This window comes from Leptidea sinapis, chromosome Z (assembly GCF_905404315.1).
Source record: "Leptidea sinapis chromosome Z, ilLepSina1.1, whole genome shotgun sequence".
Classification (NCBI taxonomy): domain Eukaryota; kingdom Metazoa; phylum Arthropoda; class Insecta; order Lepidoptera; family Pieridae; genus Leptidea; species Leptidea sinapis.
In genome coordinates this window covers 36,011,242-36,029,022 of record NC_066312.1, presented here as the reverse complement: position 1 = coordinate 36,029,022, position 17,781 = coordinate 36,011,242, and the positions used below count along the sequence as shown (strand labels likewise).

Genomic DNA, 17,781 nt, shown 5'->3' with positions numbered 1-17,781 from the left:
CTCTTAATTCCTAAGGGACTGCTTTGCAAATTAATAGATTCAAAACATTTAGATGCAGGCTGAATAGGTCTATAATCTAAAAAATCAATACATTTCATTGGTCAGGGATGGATAAAATATTAAATGACAGAAGTTATTATAGGTTTACAAGTAACACCTCGCTTGGAGAGATACCAAAATAAAACAAACAGTCTCGTGCCAGTTTGGCGAGTCAACATCTCAAGATATCAATACAGTCACACATTAAAAGCAAATGCACAAAACAGTTATACCTCAACAACATCACCAAATAAAACAAAAACATAGTACATAAATATTTCATATAAATAGTATTTGTTTAGATTACGAGACAGTTATGTAAAGTAAAATAAATGATTAGCCATCTTGGTTTTGCAACTGCTTGAGTTGTTTGAGCACGGTGTCCAGTAACTTGCGCCTGTCTCGCTCGTTCTTCTTGAGCACGGAGAACACGGACGACTTCTGCTCGGCTTCCTTGAGCTTCTCTAGCAAGGTGGCCGCGTCTCTCGGAGACACCAACTCGTACTTGGCCCCCTGCATGCCGATGTCGTGGAGATACGAGCTCCAGTCCCAGCCCGTAATCAAATCCAGCAGTTGTCTAAAAAAAGATATAACATGAGTAGCGCTGCCTGTCCAGACTGACTGAAGCGGAGAACATCGAAACTGTTAAAATACTGGCCAAAAAATAGCTTAAATTATGTATATTTCACGTAACTTTTTAGTTTGTTACTTAAAAAAAGTTTAGCTTTATATAATAATATATTTATCGGTGCAGTTAGTTTTCAAACCAGCAAACGTGTTGAGATGGGACCATTTTTCAATCATGTAGTATAAATGTTTCAGTTTTTTGTATTTGTTTGTTTACTGTTTGTCTCTACCATAAGTTTATTTTACATCTTTTGTATTTATTTATGGAAGTTCTACACTTATACGTTTCAAAATAAACATTTTCTTTCTTCTTTCATAAAGTATTAACTTAAGTGGACATAAACTTGCGAGTCAAAGTAACACTTGATACATTGTACACATCGAGTGACGAAGCAGCCCAAATGGCCTAACATCAACTTTTAATAAGCGATGCGATTCCGATGCTTTCAGTTTAGGTACCTAAACTGGATCACTAAAATTCGTACCATAAAGTGTCTTTTACTGAATGGCGTTTGGATCGCTTATGAAGAATGAACGAAATAAATTTGTCTGCGGTCCGCGTTGTGAGAAAGAGATGACGCTCTACAGTCGTTGCATAACTTTGTCTCTCTTACTCGAACCATGTGCGTTGCGTTTCAAACCTAAAATGATATGATTTTAGCGGTTCTTTTGCATAGAAAATACTAAAAATTTTATTTGAAATTGCGCTTTATAGCGTCTAATTATAAACCAATAATAAACCGTAATATAAATATAGTTCTTTGAATTACAAATTAAATGTTTGCTTAGTTGTTTTTGTAAAAATAACGAGTTATGAACGCACCTCCATTGATATTTGATTTGACAGGAGCACAGAGTACTTTATTTTAAATTCGTTCTTGCAAACAGGCTATAGCCCGGGCCCTTACTGCCTCATCTTTAGTATTTTCAGTAATTTGTTTTACAAAAAAGTCCAATAAATTATTCTCATCTCATCTTTCATCAATAAAATTTTCCTTTTCTGTGTATTTTCACTATTTTTTAAAGTTACGATTCACTTTCCTCTAAGGAAGTACCAACTTTTTTCGAATCGCTCACTTTGACACATAAGCTATCCAGTTTAGGTTGAAATATTACCTCATGGTACGAATGAATGAACGAACTAAATCAGTTTGCGATTTAATTGACATTCAATTGACATCATTGCGATTTAATCAGTTGATTTGATGTCAACCTAAATTAGATTGCTCTAATCACGTCGTGGTACGGAATAGCAAAAAAGTAGTACATTTTAGGTTGTCAATTGAATCGCAATAAGAATTCATGGTAGGCCCGCAGGACGCTCTAAAAAGCTAATAATATAGTCGCAGCAGGTCGGGATGCCACCGACCTCAGACTGGCGAAGTGCTGCAGCAGCTCTCCCTCTCGCAGCCCGACGACGGGCTCGCTGGCGGCCAGCTGCTCGCACTGTATGACGTCCAGGTCGAGCTGGTGCAGCGCGCCCGCCGAGATCTGCTTCACGTTGGGGTCCAGCAGCAGGTTCCGCAGTCGGGTCGCTATGCGCTTGGTGGCCGCCTTCACCGCGGCCACTCTGTCATCGGAACAATGGACAGCTATGATAATTACATCCCGGCAGTCGTATGTCATTCGTAAGTACTGATACACCTACATTAACATAACCGATATCGCCATCTGCCTTGATCGAGTTGCGTTCGAAATTTAAACCGATAGTGTTGATACTGGGGCCCATGGACTTATTATTGGGCCCAGACTATGAACAAAAATTATACTTACTCTGGCCATAAATACTGTTACAATTAAAACTAAACAAGATATTACGTATGAATTTGGAATCTGTCATTTTTATATGATTGTTTATTGAGTTTTCTTATTTTGAACCGAATCGCTGTGATTGCATTGCACAAAGTATTTAGAGAGTTTTTTACAATTGAGCAACATTATAACAAACATAATGACCGTAGTTATGCTCAAAGCTTTAAGGAAGCTTTCCAATTAGTCAACTGAGTGCAACGTAGGCACTATCCGACTTCAGTGATGGTTTTTGTTGGGTGTTAGTTATGAAGGAGTGACAGAGCCAGAACTAGAAAAGGTAGTGAAGCAGCTAAACAATACCATGTTCAATAACCAAGAATGGTCCTTCCAGCAAAACTCGGCGCCGGGTCACAAAGCTCGGTCTACGCAGTCAGTAAATATATATATAATTCTTCTCCGCAACGGCTAAAGCTATTTGTATGAAATATTGTGTACATTTCGGGTGAAGAGAATCGAAAAACATCAATTTTTTATTACACAAATAAAACTAAAACAAAATTTAGTGATTGATGCGGGACCCGAACCCGCGACGTCTCGCGTTCCGTTGAGCGCTCTTTCCAACTGAGCCAACCGTTCGAGTGAAGTATCTTGATAATATCTTGCATGCTTTGTTCAACTCTCAGGTTGTGGCTTCATCTACAGGATCTACTTTACAATAAAATAACCTGCTCAACCCCAATATTTGCATATTAGGAAATTGACTCGAGATGTCGCTCTTGCTAATCTATGAGAGTTAATGAGCTCATTAACAATTTGAGAGAGATGCGGAAGTTAGAGCTGCAGCTGCACGTACCTCGCTCTCTGCGGCAGCTTGTCCAGCGAGGCGAGCACACCGGTGAGGTAGCTCAGCATGTCGGTGACGAACGAGGACGCCTGCCCGCTCGGCTCCACTGCGCACAGACCACCGTCACTCAAGTTAATGCTTTAACGATAGGACTTCTGTTACCACGCTTTTTTTATAGAACAGAGGACGAACGAGCGTACCTGATGTTAAGTGATAACCGCCGCCCACATTTTTGTCTTTGATTGGATCTCCCGCAGCGTCTGCCAGTGTGTCTGTTCGCTTCAACTCATAAACTACTAAATTGATAATTTAATGCGGTTAAAGTGCGCAAAGTGACACACGACTGATTCCGTTATTGAAATTTATATACCATCAGGGAAAAACCAAAATGGCTAAACAATTTGTTGTTTTTAAAGTGATAACCCTCACTTCTAGGATTAATAAACAAATAAAATTTGAAAACAAAATGGCTTCCAAATATCCCACTGGTTCCAATCAACTTAAGGCTAAGAATAATAATCATAAGTATTAAATATGTATATGCTAACCAAGTAGCCAGTCATAGTTCTCAAGGTCGAGAAATTCGTCAATTTTCTTCTCCAAGTTCTCACAAATCTGCTTCTCGGCGTCGTCTCGTGCCGTTTGGAACATGCTCCCCGCTGTCTGTATAAAAAAAGTTGATTATATAATCGCGAAGGTCACGTCAAACGTTCGCGAATCATTAAATTGGTAACCAGCGGGTACGAGGACTCTAGAACCTTGTCACACTAAGGTCGAGCATGATATACAAGAATAATCCTCAAGGGTGTATGTAGAGGCGCACTTGATTGATTTATTCATTCGGTGACTGAGCGTTCCTGCAGAACATTCAGTTCGATTATAACAAGCGATACAACTGCTCGTGTTAAATGGTTACTGTGAAATCACATGATTTTGTAAAGTGCTACTAGACTGAAACCAGTCTTCTAATTTACCTATTCCAACTTTCTTTTTCAATTCAGACTACAGAGAAGCTTTGGACAAAGTAGATCACATGATAATACTGAAAAATTATGTTATAATGGATATAATGGATTTAAATCCTACTATCCTACTATAATATTATAAATGGGAAAGTTTGTAAGTGTGTGTGTGTATTTGTTACTTCTTCACGCAAAAACTATTGAACGGATTTTAATGAAACTTTACAATAATATACTTTATACATCAATCTGCTTTTGAGAAATTTTTTTCTGACATTCCAGTTTCCATCTCAAGCACCCTTGTCTCCTCCACCAGTGTTGCCGAGTCACTTCTTTTGGAAAATGTTAAGGAATGTAAACAATATTTCAAATTCAGTGTTGTTAGCCCAGCAGAAATAATTAAAACTTTCAGATCCTTAGAAATGAAAAAAACTGCTGATATATGGGGCATATCTGTAAAAATAATAAGTTCTGTTATTGACGTCATAGCACCATATCTAGCACTAGTTTTTAATAGCTGTATTGAACATGGCGTGTTTCCTGACCTTCTGAAGTATAGTAAAATTACACCAATATTTAAATCGAGACTCACTTCTGACCCGAATAACTATCGCCCTGTTTCGGTGTTGCCGACCCTTAGTAAAATTTTTGAAAAAATTCTTTTAAGCCAAATGCTTACTCACTTTAACACTTATAAGTTACTTCATATAAAGCAATTTGGCTTTACTAGGGGACGCTTGACTACGGATGCAGGTGTTGAACTTATCAGGAATATTTTTGAGGCCTGGGAGGAATCACAGAATGCACTTGGTATCTTCTGTGATTTATCTAAGGCTTTTGATTGTGTTGTGTTGTGTGTAAGAGCATCTGCACTCGATCTTCTGATCTCATATTTAAATAATAGGATTCAGAGGGTCGAGGTGAATGGCAGGAGATCTCCTGGGACTCCTCTCGGTACAGGGGTACCACAAGGGTCGATTCTTGGACCCTTCCTCTTCCTAATTTATATAAATGATCTACCTAACCTTGTAGAAAAAAAACAGAAGGTGGTATTGTTTGGGGATGACGCTTCACTTATATTCAAAGTGAAAAGAAGCCAAGTTTTGTATGACGAAGTAAACAATGCTCTATCTGACATCGTGTACTGGTTTAGCGCCAATAACTTATTGTTAAATAATCATAAAACAAAATATATTAAATTCACCGCGCCAAATGTCAAAAATGTAGATGCGAATATTTTATTAAATGGAGAGGTGGTAAAACCAGTGGAATCTGCTATATTTCTTGGCATTACTCTTGATTCTAACTTGCAGTGGGGCCCCCATATTGAAGGATTGGCGAATAGGCTTAGTTCTGCAGCATATGCGGTTAAGAAAATTAGACGGCTAACTGACATAGATACGGCGAGATTAGTATACTTTAGTTATTTTCATAGTATGTCCTATGGTATATTGTTATGGGGCAGTGCGGCCGATATTAATACTATCTTTGTGCTGCAGAAGAGGGCTATTCGCGCGATTTGTAACCTAGGTCCTAAAGAATCATTAAGAGAAAAATTTAAAGAAATAATCATTTTGACTGTTGCTACTCAATACATTTTCGATATGTTTTGTATGTTCATAAGCACATTGAGGAATTTTCTAGAAACTGTGACATTCATAATGTTAACACGAGGAACAAACATAAACTTGTTATGCCTACTACTCGGTTGGGTCGAGTTAGTAAGTCTTTTGTTGGGCGATGTACGAGGAACAAACATAAACTTGTTATGCCTACTACTCGGTTGGGTCGAGTTAGTAAGTCTTTTGTTGGGCGATGTATATGCTTCTACAATATGATCCCAGAAAATGTACAAAACAAATGTGTTACGAAATTTAAAAGAGTTGTTAAAAAACGTTTGTGTGGGAAAGGTTATTATAGCATAAACGATTTTCTTAATGACACCACGGACTGGGAATAAAGCGAACACCCTCAGGCTCTTTAATTATAAATGTTTATTGTACGATATTACATTGTAATCCATATTTTATATTAAAAAAAAAAGCCCGCTGAGTTTCTTGCGCCCTTCTTCTCTTATTCTTCTCAGGTCTGAGGCAGTCTCTTTTGAATGGGTGGTAGATTTTGACGTTCAATAAGTGATTTTAAATCCTATGTTGAATAAAAATATTTGAATTTGAATCAGAATAACACATAGGCTGTATATAAATCATAAAGATTTAGTGTGGGATAATAATTGGATAGGGATTAATACAGAGGTATTAATAATATGGTTTGATTATTGTCGGCTCTTTTATCAATTTTAAAAAAGTAAAAAAGTAGATAAAGTAGTATAATTGCATAGGTTAATAAAAAATGCTATGTAATAGCTTCACCGCGGCAGTCCCCGAGTGCTACACGTATGTCAGCGTTACTGCCAGCAAGTACCTGCTGAGCGACCACGTCGGAGCCGGTGATGTTGCTGATGAACTCGTACAGGTAGGACGTCGCCTCCTCCAGATACTGCGTGTCCACAATGATCTGCAACAACACGAATATTTCTTATATTTTGTTTTGTTTTTGGGGGTAAAATGGAAGAAAATGGATAAGTCTATCCAACCAATGTGTGAGTGGTGCGTGTACCTGCTGCAGACGCGGCAGCGGCAGCGCGCGTGAGAAGAGCGCAGAGAGACAGCCGGCGAAGGAGCGCGTGAGCAGCAGCGAGGCGGCGCGGCGTGCGGCGGCCGCGCGGCGCGGCGAGCCCGGCCCCGCGTCCGCCGCGTGCTTCAGCCACGCGTAGATGAACTCTGGACCAATGTGTGAGTGGTGCGTGTACCTGCTGCAGACGCGGCAGCGGCAGCGCGCGTGAGAAGAGCGCAGAGAGACAGCCGGCGAAGGAGCGCGTGAGCAGCAGCGAGGCGGCGCGGCGTGCGGCGGCCGCGCGGCGCGGCGAGCCCGGCCCCGCGTCCGCCGCGTGCTTCAGCCACGCGTAGATGAACTCTGGACCAATGTGTGAGTGGTGCGTGTACCTGCTGCAGACGCGGCAGCGGCAGCGCGCGTGAGAAGAGCGCAGAGAGACAGCCGGCGAAGGAGCGCGTGAGCAGCAGCGAGGCGGCGCGGCGTGCGGCGGCCGCGCGGCGCGGCGAGCCCGGCCCCGCGTCCGCCGCGTGCTTCAGCCACGCGTAGATGAACTCTGGACCAATGTGTGAGTGGTGCGTGTACCTGCTGCAGACGCGGCAGCGGCAGCGCGCGTGAGAAGAGCGCAGAGAGACAGCCGGCGAAGGAGCGCGTGAGCAGCAGCGAGGCGGCGCGGCGTGCGGCGGCCGCGCGGCGCGGCGAGCCCGGCCCCGCGTCCGCCGCGTGCTTCAGCCACGCGTAGATGAACTCTGGACCAATGTGTGAGTGGTGCGTGTACCTGCTGCAGACGCGGCAGCGGCAGCGCGCGTGAGAAGAGCGCAGAGAGACAGCCGGCGAAGGAGCGCGTGAGCAGCAGCGAGGCGGCGCGGCGTGCGGCGGCCGCGCGGCGCGGCGAGCCCGGCCCCGCGTCCGCCGCGTGCTTCAGCCACGCGTAGATGAACTCTGGACCAATGTGTGAGTGGTGCGTGTACCTGCTGCAGACGCGGCAGCGGCAGCGCGCGTGAGAAGAGCGCAGAGAGACAGCCGGCGAAGGAGCGCGTGAGCAGCAGCGAGGCGGCGCGGCGTGCGGCGGCCGCGCGGCGCGGCGAGCCCGGCCCCGCGTCCGCCGCGTGCTTCAGCCACGCGTAGATGAACTCTGGACCAATGTGTGAGTGGTGCGTGTACCTGCTGCAGACGCGGCAGCGGCAGCGCGCGTGAGAAGAGCGCAGAGAGACAGCCGGCGAAGGAGCGCGTGAGCAGCAGCGAGGCGGCGCGGCGTGCGGCGGCCGCGCGGCGCGGCGAGCCCGGCCCCGCGTCCGCCGCGTGCTTCAGCCACGCGTAGATGAACTCTGGACCAATGTGTGAGTGGTGCGTGTACCTGCTGCAGACGCGGCAGCGGCAGCGCGCGTGAGAAGAGCGCAGAGAGACAGCCGGCGAAGGAGCGCGTGAGCAGCAGCGAGGCGGCGCGGCGTGCGGCGGCCGCGCGGCGCGGCGAGCCCGGCCCCGCGTCCGCCGCGTGCTTCAGCCACGCGTAGATGAACTCTGGACCAATGTGTGAGTGGTGCGTGTACCTGCTGCAGACGCGGCAGCGGCAGCGCGCGTGAGAAGAGCGCAGAGAGACAGCCGGCGAAGGAGCGCGTGAGCAGCAGCGAGGCGGCGCGGCGTGCGGCGGCCGCGCGGCGCGGCGAGCCCGGCCCCGCGTCCGCCGCGTGCTTCAGCCACGCGTAGATGAACTCTGGACCAATGTGTGAGTGGTGCGTGTACCTGCTGCAGACGCGGCAGCGGCAGCGCGCGTGAGAAGAGCGCAGAGAGACAGCCGGCGAAGGAGCGCGTGAGCAGCAGCGAGGCGGCGCGGCGTGCGGCGGCCGCGCGGCGCGGCGAGCCCGGCCCCGCGTCCGCCGCGTGCTTCAGCCACGCGTAGATGAACTCTGGACCAATGTGTGAGTGGTGCGTGTACCTGCTGCAGACGCGGCAGCGGCAGCGCGCGTGAGAAGAGCGCAGAGAGACAGCCGGCGAAGGAGCGCGTGAGCAGCAGCGAGGCGGCGCGGCGTGCGGCGGCCGCGCGGCGCGGCGAGCCCGGCCCCGCGTCCGCCGCGTGCTTCAGCCACGCGTAGATGAACTCTGGACCAATGTGTGAGTGGTGCGTGTACCTGCTGCAGACGCGGCAGCGGCAGCGCGCGTGAGAAGAGCGCAGAGAGACAGCCGGCGAAGGAGCGCGTGAGCAGCAGCGAGGCGGCGCGGCGTGCGGCGGCCGCGCGGCGCGGCGAGCCCGGCCCCGCGTCCGCCGCGTGCTTCAGCCACGCGTAGATGAACTCCTTCACCTGTACGTACACGCACGGCACCACGCCCGAGAACGGAAACCTGCGCACGCACACACACCGCCATCATTATCACACGCCTAACGTGCTTTAATGCGGCACCTACATCTTTATCAAGTTAGTCACTTCATTTATGTAGGTCACAAAATGACACTTATGAACGTGAAAAAAAATATTTCTAATTGAATTTACCACCACTTCGTTAAAGGTTGAGCTAATGAGAAGATGTAAAACTCATTGTCGCTCTTTTAAATCAACATTTACATTTTCATTGATTTACAAATAATTTCAATTACAATATATGTAAAGTGATGCAATAAAAATACTCAAACATCAAATAGGCAATACCTTACACGAGTACCTAAGTCAAAATAATAAATGGAAATTAATACAAAACAGTTAAGTACAGTAGACGCATCATCCACAAATACCGTAAATAAATAAAGGTATTTTGGGAGCGGATTTATAAAATATAAAAGATTATAAAGAAAAATACTTTTAAAGCCTGAACGGATCATCCAGCCATCACAAGCATCGCCCGTTCACGAGCATGATGCATGGGCCACCCATCACCTCTCTCGATCATATTTTAGGAAAAAAAACCACCCGTCCCTCGTTACCGTTATTTTATTTATTTTATTTTATTAGGAAAACAAACAGTATTACATGACATAAATAGGTTACAAAAAATGTACATCTATTAACCATTTATAGTTTTCGCATATAAGAGACTATAAGCGTGTTACAAATAATTAACAAAAAAACAAAAAAAAGATCAAAAAGTAATACAATAAAAGTATATAGATATAAATACACGAAGACAAATTGAATGGATATTATAGTATTCAAGTATTTAGCAATCAAGAGAACACACACTCATCCAACGTCTCGTCAATGTACCTCTTAACGCGTTTGGTGACGTATTGAATATATCGAAATCTGGCAAGTCTACTGATATCTGATTTATTCCTTGTGGACACCTTATAAAATATGATTATTAGCATTGATATTAAAGCTTAACGAAATTACAAAAAAAGAAGGTTCATCTACAATATAATAAGTAATACTCAATTAATACCGCTACTTTCAATGTAACTATGTTCAGGTTATTATTATTAGTTAGTTATTATTCATAATTATTAATTTTATATTTTATTAAGAGTAATTATTAAAGCTTTTACAGCAATTCATACTGCAAGTTCTCTTATCACCTAATCTCATTTGATTTTACAATCACTTCAGAATACCTATTAATGTTTTCATCAATTTAATAGTAACACAATTAGTTACAATGTTATGATGTACTTAACACAAATCAGATATAAGACATCGCCAAACTCACTTTCTTGGGAATGGTTGAGTTTCGAGCTCATCCCCGTCGTACGGGAACGTGTCCATCACTCCGTCGTACTGCTCTTGGTTCTCCACCTGTCGCGTTGCATGATGAATATTAAAACAAATTTATTTTATGCAACAGTTCAATTTATTACAACGTCTCGCATACAATATTCTTTCTACTTCTTGGTAATTTCAAATAAAACAAAATTAAACATCAAATATCACAAGGCAAATGTACATCCATACAGCCACCACGGTAAAATTTCAAACACTCAATAAAGTATATGCTTATATTACTGATCGTGGCTGTATAATGACAGATTAAAGTAGAGGAATACAATAAAACTTTTACAATGTTGTACCTCAATCGGAAGGAAAGTAGCGTTGTCGAGGATGTCGCGGAACACGGTGACCCAGCGCTGCATCAGCACCTCAGTGTAGTGCTCCGCCATCTCCTGCAGCAGCAGCGGCAGCGGGTCGGCCGGCAGCCCGTAGCACCTGGACATCGGGCGCGGTCAGTCCACAGTCCACTCTGATCAGTTGAACAAGAGCCCGGCGAGAGCGGCACGTACTTGAGCGTGTGCATGAGCAGTAGGATGTTGTGCTTGAGCGCCAGCATGAGCGTGGGGTCGGTGAGCAGCGCCGTGGCCGAACGCAGGCTCTGGGCCGCGCCCGACACCGCGCCGCTCCACGTCTCCAGCACCCACTCCTTGGAGACCAGCCCGCCACCTACATACAGTATCCGGACTTTATCGTGGCCCAACACACAAACGTAAACAACATAATATACCACTTTACCGGTGGTGATGAGATGTTCCTCGAGTATGAAGAAGCCCAGGATGGCGTTGAGATAGTTCTTCATGCTCTGGATGGAGTCGTGCAGGTTGGCCGTCGGGATGATCACCAGCCGCGCCTGCTGCCTGCGCTGCGCACTGCAGGAACAGATCTCATTTGAATACGATTACATAACACATGGTGTCGTTAACTTACCGCCGACCTTATTTCTGCGTCATGGCAATTTGTTGAATTTTTTCTGATTGAGTGATTTGACGTGGCAACACACTTGTACATTATTTAGTTCTTAGAACGACATGCTCATTTTATGGTATGTTTTTTCTGGTAGTTTATAAGTACCGTATTTCGTGATCTGTTTGACAGTAGAAAGTTGTCTCACAAATGTGACAAGGGTGAGGAGAAGATGAAAAATCATGAAATGATTGATGTGTGCGACATAATTTATAGATGGCCCCTTATGATGAGCAGCAGGTGGTACTGACCGGTAGTAGTCGACGAAGTGCGCGCTGGCCCCCAGCACGGTGTGGATGTGCAGGCAGCGGTACAGCGGGCTGAAGTCCACCACCTCGTACGGAGCCGGCCCGGCCTCTGCCTGCCCCCGGCCCCCGTCTGCAACATGCCATTCCGCGGCAAATGATATCGCCAACAAAATATTGGAGTTAGAAAGTGTTGTTGAATATAGAATTTTATTGGATTGCCTTTGACCAGTAGTTCAATTACAAATAAATTTTGGTCTATCTTTTATTAATGAATAATGTAATTCAAATAAATTTTTATGTTCTTATCTATTGAAGTCATAGATCTATGGATTAACACACTGGAAAGTAGCTACTGCTATCTTTAATAACATCGTAATTGGGTAGGTTTATATACTATGATATATAGTTATCTAATAATTAAAATATATTATGAAATGCCAAAAATAGATATTTTTTAATATATCATATTATTTGGTAATTAGTGATATTAGTAAAAAAATATTGGTTTTTACCTTTCTTGTTTTTAACTATATTGGCTAAACTTCTGTTCAGCATTTCTTGTGTTTGCTTCATAGCCATAGCACCAACCTACAATAATTATAAAAACATAAAGGATCTAGTTCATTTGAGACATTTTCATAGTCCAAGACAAAATACAATGGAACTTGTCAATAATTCAACAAAAGCCGAGCTCATTGGAGAGTAAAATGTTCAACACATTAACATACAACCAATCAAGATCTTATATTATGAGCTTCATACAGAAGTTAACATACCTGCGGACTTAGCTTGCGGACATTCTCCAAGAAATCCCTGAGATCCGCCATGGAGGCATCCTGAATGTCCTGCCTGAGACGCGGAATGTCAGTGGCGATGTGAGCGCACCACTTGTAGGGCGTCACACGCGGCAACAGAACGTTCTCCACTTGCTCCAGGGTCTTGAGAGCTGGGTAGTACCTGAGTCAAGTGATCAAATTGAACATGAATCAATTTTATATGTAAGAGGAGGCCAATCGAGTATAGATCACGTGATGGTAAGTGAGAGTGAACACCAGAGGAATCACAAGAGCGTTTCCAGCCTTTTAGGTAGATGTTCGCTGTTTTTTTCCAGCTAAACATGTCCTATCATCCTGGAAACAACACACAAGGAAGTTAATGAACTTCACATTTTCCACCACAAACAGTTGAATGCAACTGGTTGTCCATTACACAGTGACGTCACTGTGAAATGGACAAAAAAGGAAGAGAAACTATTTATAAGTAATCCAACCAAACCAGTTAGAATCAGTAATATACTTACAAACTCAAAAAAGGTGTCTTGTGACCAGGGTTGTGCATTCCATATAATATGCCTTTAGGCATTGCCTACCTCGTTATGAAAGTATTAAATAAAATAAAAAAAAAACAGTTACTCAATATATAATTAAAATAAAATATTTAATAATAAAGTTGATTAAGTTTAATTTGCTTCCGTTATTCTATAACCACACTTCTATTGAACACCGACTCATTCAATATCTCATTATGCTAGATACATACTACATTCGTACGGTAGGCAGTCCCAAAAATGCCTATACGACGCAACGAGTATTTCATAGTCTTATTTAGAAAAGTATTGGTCACAGTTAAAAGATTTTAGCATTGTATGGGCGGCTAGGTAGGCATGCCTACTTACGACTTGTAGCGAGATAAACCGATTACCCCACATCTGTCTCACTCCCTCCATATTAGGAGTTAATGGCTATTACGCTTTTTTGTCTTCGTGAGAATCATTAGAGTAAATAGGTATATTCATTGATTAATAATTAGTATTTTATTTTTATTATAGTTCACTCCGTTATCCGTAACCCATGTTAAGTTTTACTGTGATAAAAGGTTGATATGTGATTTGTGTTTAAAATAGGTATTGGGTTTTAAAAATACAAGTAATAGAGAAATTAAATTAGTGTGCCGGTTATGATATAGGTACAGGTTTCAATAGTAAATAAAATTTGTTTCTTTTAATAGACCAGTACTTTTACGAGTAATGTTCAAGCATTTTTGAGATATTTGTGTTGGTGAAAAAATACCATTCGACCGGCTCTAACTCTAACTAATGTTATTGTAATCAAAACAAGTTACAGCCCGATAAAACCGGCAAAAGAAGTGGTGAGTGAATTGAATGAATAATATTATCTAGAAAAGCTAAATAATAATATGAACTATGAAGCCGACAGCTCTGTGCTATTTTGAGGTCATAAGTTCAAACAAATTATATAATTTGAGTATTTATACAATGGTCCTTTGTGATTTGAGTGATATTTTTTGAAGCCACAAACATTTCAAAATAATATCACTTTATTTAGAGTTTTCAATAATAATTAAAGGTATAAATATTATCATAAACACATGAAATTTTAGGTTTGACAGTAAGTGATTGCAGTATGGGTGTATACCGCTAGATGGCAGTAAAAATGAAAATATGTGTAATCTTAGAATTTTAATAACAAATATTTTTTGTAAAATAAATACGCATGGTTAGGCTATTGAGATAAACTAAGAAAGCAGGTAAGGTATACTTGTTCCTCGAATGACACAAACTAAAATATTAGGTTGACCATATGGTACGGAAACTACATGCGAAACACAAACAACTCCAGTATGTAGATTTCAAAACCTAGTAATGTCTACTAGAGTGCGGTTCTACGACTAGTTAGATCTACAGTGCTTACCTAGCTAGAAAACCAATGCACGCCACTGCTTGTGATTTCAAATCAGTGCTAAACAACTATTATGTTTTAGCCATACATAATATATGGCATTACCAAAGTGATTAAAAAAGTATATTTTATAATAGATATTGGTCATCATCTTTAGCCAACAATCAAACAAACCTCTTGGCTTCAACCTGCGATTTGAGTTTTGAATAAGTAATAAGCACCGGTAAACATAATTCCATTTTCTCTATAGTTGCAGCAATGTTAAGCTCCACACGTCTAGCTCTAATCAGTTGTTCGGCGCCAGTACACAGACCTGCAATTATATTATTAATTTGATCATGACCAGCATAATTAATATAGTGAGATTTTGTAAGTGCGGAAAACTAAGCTTAAAAAATAAATAAAATCTACCATAATATGACATAATTGCTGTGGAAGTAAATAAAATAAAATTAACCAGTACTTTTGTTATAAAGCTAATACACATTAGAGAGTGGAGTGGTTAGAATGGTTAACAGACTTCAAGAGAGCCACCTGTCAACCAAACTTGTTTGAGCTTCCCTTACATGAATTAATGACATTTGCTAAACAAAATCAAGATGTAACTTACTCTCAGCAGTTTCCTTAACATTGGCATCAACAGTTGATATTTCTGAATGCAATTCCTCAGCGTGGGAACGGACTTGTAATAATTCACGAATTGAATCTATGAAACCCTGTAAATATTCATTAATTATATATTCCCTTGCTATACTATTATATTTATAATTATATTCTAATAGGATATTCATAAAAAGTTGTTACATCCCATTTTAATAGTATGTTCAGTGAAATTAAAATCATAGCCAAATGTATATTAAATGGACTGGATGTAGGTACATCTGATACATTTCTTGTAGGCAATATACACATATGGAAACAGCATAAATACATTTGTAGTTTTCATGGTTTTATTGTGGGCTGAACTTGTAAGTGGTAGTTTTGTATAATTATTGTAAATTGTTTACAAACCTGATAGTAAAAGTTACAAAGTTTCTCTATCTCCCTGTCATGTTGTTTGATTCGTTCATCAAGCTGTTTAATGAATGCTTCGTGCCCACCTTCACCTTCATACACTGATCGGAAAGCAGGACCCCAATAGTCATCTATACCTTCTATTTCCTGAAAATGTAACAAAGAGAATGCAGGTACAGAATTTATTTAGACAGATGTATTAGCAAAATCATTATACGTAATATAAACATCCATTTACATCCCACAAGCAGCGATGGCAACTTATGACTAACTAACAAATACAATGAAAAACAATTATTGACAATAAAACACAGACCTGAATTGTTGCATTAGTCATTATTTAATGTTTTTAATTTAAAGTTTGCAAATTAATGTACGATCTTGATCTATTATTTATTTTTAGTTTTTAAATTAAAAATAATGAATCGTTAAATAATCAATAATTTATTAATATAAACATTTATTAATACATAGATATACGGTATCACGATAAAAATTAAAGACAAATACTAATTTACTAACTACTAAATAAATAAGAATTGTAAGCTTCGTATTACAGTTTGAGAAATGATAATTTAAAATGGATTTGATTTCATGATTTGTTTTGAGTTTTGTAAATATTTCTTTTGATTTTCTTAATTCCTATTAGTAATATGACACTTTGTTTCAGTGTCACTGTCTTATTACTCATGTGTCACTGTCATCCCCTGTCTCGCAGTAACTTTCGAGCCTGGAGAAGTAACAATAAGTTGTCAAATTATAATATCTTATTGATACTTTTCCAGTGTTTGATCCTAGATGTAAACACAATGAAATTGATAATAAACTTAGAATATTAACGTCGTTTACTTCATTACAAATAGAAAGGACAATCGATATAATATAACTAAGACTGAGATAGAACAGGACAAAGCTATTGATCTTGCATCTCTATCGCGTAACCCATTTATTTATTAGGCCCAATGTCAACTTTGCGACAAATAAACAAAGATCTGTCATGTCATCGAGCACGCGAATAGTATTTTTGTGATTTAATTGTTTTGAATCATATTTGGTGTGAGATACGGGTGCCTTTCAACTTATAAAAGTTAAGGCCATGGTTGGGTATTGTGTGTCTGGTTGCCAAAGCCGTAGTTTCACCTAATGTTTTCTATTCAATTTGTAACAAGCTCGTATCAAATAAATTTTGTATGAAATATTCTTTCCAAAAGCATGGATTTTTGTTCCATAGTCACCTATTTTCAATAAATTTCTCGTAATTAAAATAAACATAACGCAAAACAGTGACAACCAAAATGCTTCCGACACATAGATATAGTTTTACCCAAGTTATATGGTAATGATTTATTTTAAACCTTATTTTATTCAATTTTATTAAAATAACATAGGTAACGGCAAGTATAAATTATTATTATTAATAATTTACAATGGTATATTTGTATGGAGTAAGGAAATTAGAACGACATTTGTACGTTTTCCTTTGATTGATATGATGATAATAAAACAAGGAACATGATTTAAGGATGTTTGACAATGTGTAGTAAGTGGACAATGTGTTTATTATAGGACCATAAAGTAACAAAAATAATTTCATAAAACCACTTATCATTGCCCATTAAACTATAGTACAGTCAGAACACTATTATTGTTCAGGAAATATATTGTGTTATTTCTTATTTCTATTCACATTTTGAAGTTTTTAAAATAAGTATAAAAACTATGTATACCTATATAATAAGATTGACACAAATACAAAAAAAAACAAATAGTGATTTCGACGAGGACAGCCTCGCGCTATGATCGGTCAACCACCACATTACCATGCTTGTAGAGGCGACTTCTATCAGTAGGCAGATCTTGGTGCGTGCCCGTTGATCACCCCGTTTAACAACCACGTCTCCATCAGCTGGAACACTTTCCACGTACTTCCATAAGTCATCGTGTAGTAGTATGCACTCAACATAGAATTTCCAACTGTCGTAGTTGCTGTTTCCACTTAATTTCTCTATCGCTGGAAGATCTGAACCGGCCACACTCGTAGAAGCCGTCATATCTCTGTGTGTACTCTGTGTAGGAAGCTCGTAGGTATTACTGTTCTTCTCTTTATTTGCCATCACGGCTCACATATACTTACGCAAACTCTAGCGCTTTTACTGCATCTGCACCAATGATATTTAAAAGTATAGATAGGTTACCTAGACAACATTCGGTGTTTGTAAATGATACACAAACGCACACATGAATAATTTAACATTGCAATAGTACACTACATTACGATTACACGTCAAAGAAGGATAGTAAATGCAATTATAGCAAGTGAAA

The 17,781-nt window shown here is 40.9% G+C and overlaps 1 protein-coding gene across 1 annotated transcript; it reads right to left on the bottom strand.

Annotated features, from left to right (window-relative positions):
* Positions 1-303: 303 nt before the first annotated feature.
* On the bottom strand, positions 304-15,968 carry LOC126978575 (exocyst complex component 6). Its single transcript, XM_050827527.1, has 17 exons — positions 15,776-15,968; positions 15,457-15,606; positions 15,056-15,161; positions 14,620-14,758; positions 12,523-12,703; positions 12,259-12,334; positions 11,750-11,876; positions 11,271-11,404; positions 11,045-11,201; positions 10,835-10,970; positions 10,477-10,562; positions 8,967-9,177; positions 6,649-6,741; positions 3,811-3,925; positions 3,272-3,368; positions 2,036-2,236; positions 304-616 (listed from the first exon to the last, which is right to left on the bottom strand). Exons 1-17 carry the CDS (start codon positions 15,794-15,796, stop codon positions 376-378), a joined length of 2,271 nt encoding a protein of 756 aa, XP_050683484.1. The 5' UTR covers positions 15,797-15,968; the 3' UTR covers positions 304-375.
* Between the last annotated feature and the right edge of the window lie 1,813 nt (positions 15,969-17,781).

Coding starts and splice junctions, on each gene's coding strand:
- LOC126978575 (XM_050827527.1), bottom strand. CDS start 15,796: ATGACTAATGCAACAATTCAG. Junction 12,335..12,522: donor TCCGCAAGCTAAGTCCGCAG/GTATGTTAACTT, acceptor TAATTATTGTAG/GTTGGTGCTATGGCTATGAA. Junction 10,971..11,044: donor CTGCTCATGCACACGCTCAA/GTACGTGCCGCT, acceptor CCCGATGTCCAG/GTGCTACGGGCTGCCGGCCG.